The sequence below is a fragment of the Herpailurus yagouaroundi genome, unplaced genomic scaffold, assembly GCF_014898765.1.
Source record: "Herpailurus yagouaroundi ecotype Mexico unplaced genomic scaffold, PumYag 181, whole genome shotgun sequence".
Lineage (NCBI taxonomy): Eukaryota > Metazoa > Chordata > Mammalia > Carnivora > Felidae > Herpailurus > Herpailurus yagouaroundi.
Genome location: NW_024412412.1, coordinates 1,333,024 through 1,338,142, shown reverse-complemented (window position 1 = coordinate 1,338,142; position 5,119 = coordinate 1,333,024). Strand labels below are relative to the sequence as shown.

The following is a 5,119-nucleotide window of genomic DNA, read 5'->3' as shown; positions in this document are numbered from 1 at the left end:
AAGGCAATTCGAATACTGTATTTTTAAATAAAAAGACTTTATTTATGACTTCAGGTAGCAGCTAACAGTTTAAGAAAGCTTGGGGAGAGATTCCTTTCGCGTGGGGGTATATGTGCACCTTGGGAAATATTTGGCTAAGGCATAAAATTAGCATTTTTTAGTCATCTGTAAAGTGCTGAGAAGTTTATCTCTGGTGATGCCCGCATTAATGTTCTCAAACCGCTCAGTGAGTACGACACGGAGACGTAAACCCACGCTGCACGGGACGGGGCCCACTGCTCGCCCGCATGCCTCGACCACGCGGGGGCTTTGTGACCACAGAATGCAAGCCTGCGTGCTTGCAGGAGGCACACTGAGGCAGTGTCCCCGGCCTGTGTCCCACCCCAGCAGGGACACACCCACACTCTCTAGCACCATGAGTAACCTCAGAAGGCATATTCGAAGCAGGCACCGAGGTCCAGGTCAGCAGGTGCGGGAAACACCCTGAAGAGCTGAGGACACGCTCAGTGTGCATCTCCTACGAGAGGGAAACGTGCATTTCTAATGTGGGTATTGATACTCCTTGCGAGGAAGAGGGAAGGATCTTCTGGTGTGGACGCTCGAGTCTAAATGTTGATAAGGTATTGAGCATTTTGGTTCAAAGCCGAACGTTATTTGTGAAACGTTACAGACGATATATTGACTAAAACATTAACTGTTAATCTTTAATAGAAAAAAAGGCAGTACAAAAATACTACTTTGTTAAAATACACAACACACACATTATGCCGCTTTGGAAAACCCACTTCACTTCAGAAAGCAAATACCACCACCTGGACGGGGCGGGGGACGTTAGCTGGCTCTCTTCAGCGTTACGGACTCTGTGCTGGAATTTAAAGATATACAATATAAATAAAAGGAGAGACTCTGAATCGAGTAAGGTTACTCTAGGAATTGTTAATAAGTTTCTCTACGACGGAATAAGCTGTATTTCCCCATAAGTTCTGAGTCCGCGAACTCTCTAAGCAGCAGGGCCCGCGAGTGGGCGCGGAGCGTCTGTGTTTCCACGTGGTCTGCCGCGCTCGTGAAGCACGCGGTCACCCCCGGACGCCAACACGGCTGCAACCCGGCCTGGTCCTCTGTCCCCTCACGGGCGTCTGTGCTGGCTTCCGCTCCGGAAAACACCACCGCGACGGTATTGCACATTTCTTCCCCCAAGACATGATTTACCCTCAACCAGTGTAGACACGGCTACAGCCCTCGGGTCGCCCGGCTTGGCCGCAAGGACGCGGCCACCCAGATGGGCCGCGGACTCACGCGTTCAGCAGGGGGATCTGCCAGACCATGATGGAGGCGGCCAGCTCCTCGGGGCGCTGTGGCCGGGCCTTCCTGCTCACCCGCCGGTGGCCCTGGCCCCCACACACCACCAGCACCGAGCTGGCTTTCGCCCTCCTGACCCGCCGCCCTCTGCTCGGCAACATGCTGGGGAGCCGCAGGAGGTCGTAGACGACGCTCTCCTCCGCTCTGGGCTCCAGGGAGCCCGAGCCCTGCGACGGGGTCAGGGACCCGGACGACGAGGAGAAATTGCTTCTGTGGGTCACGGAGCCCAGCGAGCCCCCCAGCCAGACGGCGTCTGGGCTGCTCTGACTCAGGCCGGGGCCCGGCCCCTCGCCCGGCAACACATCCTTCTGGTCTCCGTCCTGGGGGTCTGCGCCGGGTGGCGGGCTGCCCGAGGGCTTGTCCTTGTCTGTTTTGAGGGCAGCGGTGGCCATGACCAGGAACTTGACGGGCCCGTTGTGTGCGTGGTAGGAGACCATGCCTCTTCCTGGGGGACGGTGGGGGGGGGAGGGGTCATTCAGCAATCTTCAGCAACCACCGCGTGCGACAGCCCAGAGGGGGTCAACACGCATCTGCCCCCGTCTAAACCACAGAATCCCACACACGACTGGGACACCGACTGACCAGTTAACACGAGAACAGCTTCTCGAAACCTCGTGGATTTTTAGTTAAGTCCACGAAATCTTCCAGAATGACGGCCTACGATACAACCCTGGTTTTCGTCCGCAGCAGCTCCGCCCCAAAACCCACAGGGGACTTTTCACAGCAGCGAAACAGCTATTTTCCTGATCTCTGTATAAATGCCTTCTCACTCGCTCTACAGAAACATGTTTAATTTTTCTAAGTCTTGATTGAAAATTTAAATGCCAGGGGTGCCTGGGTGGCTCAGTCGGTTAACCATCCGACTTTGGCTCAGGTCACAATCTCGTAGTTTGTGGATTTGAGCCCTGTGTTGGGCTCTGCGCTGACAGCCCAGAGCCTGGAACCTCCTTCGGATTCTGTGTCTCCTCCTCTGTGTGCCCCTCCCCAACTCACACTCTGCGTCTTTCAGTAATAAACATTAAAAAAAAAAAAAAAAATTAAAAAAAAAAAAAGAAAATTTAAATGCCAGAAATGTGTCAGTTTTAAGAATAAGATGCCTAAGTAAACGGCCAGTAGCTTCCTGCCATTTTCTGTTACAAAAAGGTTCTAGGAGTTACTTCTGTGGTTTTAATTACATTGGGGACTTTTTGATTTAAAAGTGACGTGAATTTAATTTTAAAACATCACCTAAGGGGCGCCTGGGTGGCGCAGTCGGTTAAGCGTCCGACTTCAGCCAGGTCACGATCTCGCGGTCCGTGAGTTCGAGCCCCGCGTCGGGCTCTGGGCTGATGGCTCGGAGCCTGGAGCCTGTTTCCGATTCTGTGTCTCCCTCTCTCTCTGCCCCTCCCCCATTCATGCTCTGTCTCTCTCTGTCCCAAAAATAAATAAAAAACGTTGAAAAAAAAAAAATCACCTAATCCAAGAGCACGTGTCAGAAACTACCTATAGGTCTTTTTCGAAACAAAGTTTATTTCCCCCCGAACGTCCTGACCCTTCGTTGTCAGGTAGGAACAAGGTGTCAGCACTTTTTAAGTGGTTCACAGGTGAGGGGCCAGGATGGGAAGCATGTGTCCCTTTGTCACCAGACGCTTTAAGGCTGACACGAGGCCCTAGCCCTCACCTTCACCCCTCCTTGGCCAAAGCAGATTAAATCACAGGATTCTTTAGCCGGTGTGAGTGGCAGTGGCCAACTAGTAGGTGCTAGAGGGAACCTAGAGGGGCAGGAAGGCTTGACCCCAGCTGGGGAGGTGTGATCTAAAAGTTACAGAGGGACAGACACGTCATATGTTATGAGGCAATTATAGAAAATGGAAAAAAAACCAGTAAAATCACAAGTTTGGTTTTTTCAGGTACAAGTTGGCAAAACTGTACAGAAAAATCAACAGAACGAGGGTGTACGACTCAGGAGAATAGTCAGGTATGTTGTGAGGGAGGGGCCCCTGTGCCAGGGGCAGGGGCAGGTGCAGCGTGACCGCTTCATCAGCACGGTCCAACCTGTACGTGTTGGTTACGTGCAATTTCGTGTAAGTGCAATACAGAGCTCAGAATAAAAACTGAGATTAAGAAATGAATGACCGGGGCGCCTGGGTCACTCAGTCAATTAAATGTCTGACTCTTGATTTCGGCTCAGGTCATGATCTCACAGTTTCGGGAGCTCAAGCCCCACATCAGGCTCTGCCCTGACGGCACAGAGCCTGCTTGGGATTCTCGCTCTCTCCCTCTGCCCCTCCCTGCTCGTGCTCTCTTTCAAAGAAATAAATAAACTTAAAAAAAAAAAATCAATAAAATTGGAATCCTTAGCACCAACAGGTGGCTCCTGAACTTAGGGAAAGATAAGTCTGTTAAAGCCCGTGGAGAAAAAAAGCTTTTTATCTGATGTCACATGAAATACTCTAAAGTTGTCAGTAGGAAAAAACTATAGAAACAGAATCTTTATTGACATTTTGGTGAGTTTCCTACAAATCTTTTCCTTCTTAGAGTTTTTCCCACATCGCTGATGTTACATCATCAACGTAAAATTTGAGATCTTGGTTTTACTTATGGAATTGACGTTTTGTGTGTATCATTTAAAGCTCTCCACAAACACCATTTCTACTGACTATATCATATACCAAAATGGCAGTGCAACCATTTGCTCAACTGTCTCTTTCCCCCTAATTTTAAGTTGTTTCCTATTCCGGGCTACTAAAAATTGAATGCTGTATCGAGTATCTTTTTTGCATCTTGTTTTTGTTCACGGACTCGGCTGCTTACCAAGGCAGATTTCTGAACTGAAAAATCCTGAATCCAGACACACAAGCCTTTTCAGGCTTGTGATCTAAAATGCCAAATTGCGTCCTGAAAATCCTGTACCCATTTGAACTCCTAGCAACGTTGTGCAAAAAAGCACACCTCACGTTGTCCAGAGGCTGGGCTTCCTTCTTGGCCACATAAAATATAAAAAGCATCCACTCCCACTGAGCAAAACCATACAAAAACGACAGAAACTAACAGGTGGCAGTAAAGGTAACATGAAAACGTGTTTGGGGGGAAAGATTCTCCCTGGGCCACTAACAGAAGCAGCAGAAAAACAAAAGCAGGAATTGATCCCAATTAGCGGACAGTCCAGAGTATGCCACAAAAGAAGGGAAAAAAGAACCCCAGATAATCTACACGGTTTAAGCAGGCCCCCCCCCCCCCCCCCCCCCCCGGCTGCAAAAGCGCAAGGAGGCAGACGGGCTCAGCGAGCTGACGGGATGGGACGGTGCGTGCGGAGGGGTCCACTCACCGGTCACTTTGGGGATCCCCTGCAGACGAGGCACGGGCAGGGCCACCACGAAGCCCAGGCTGGTGCCGACCATGAGCAGGCCATGGCAGACGAGCAGGCTGGTCACTGACAGGCGCTGGTGCCCTGCAGGGGGCGGGGGACGGAGTCCGGTGTCTGCAGCAGGTGGGGGCGGGGCAGGTGCTCACCCCCACCCCCCGGAGCGCTCCCCGCCCAGCCAACCCCCTCCCCACCGGCAAGTGGCTCTCCAGCTACACACTGCACTCAGTCCCTGCCCATCCAGGAAGAGGAAGGCCGCAAGCCGAGCATCGTTTCGGCCCTCCCCACCCCTGCCTCCTAGAAGGAGAGGCCTCACCTCACAGGTGACACAGAACTAACACGTGACCTGTGTTCTGTGTTCTACGTCACGCGCCCAGCACGACTCCCCTACAAGTGCCCCGCGGCACAGCTCATCAG

General features: G+C 51.7%; 1 protein-coding gene across 1 annotated transcript in view; it reads right to left on the bottom strand.

Annotated features, from left to right (window-relative positions):
* Positions 1 to 680: 680 nt before the first annotated feature.
* The window catches only part of ARHGEF10 (Rho guanine nucleotide exchange factor 10), an 88,854-nt gene continuing 84,415 nt past the window's right edge, over positions 681 to 5,119 (bottom strand). The window contains exons 25-26 of the mRNA XM_040490414.1: positions 4,667 to 4,789; positions 681 to 1,804 (exon numbers count right to left, since the gene is read on the bottom strand). Coding sequence (XP_040346348.1) covers positions 1,293 to 1,804; positions 4,667 to 4,789 — 635 coding nt within the window. The 3' untranslated portion in view covers positions 681 to 1,292. The remainder of the gene's footprint in view (positions 1,805 to 4,666; positions 4,790 to 5,119) is intronic.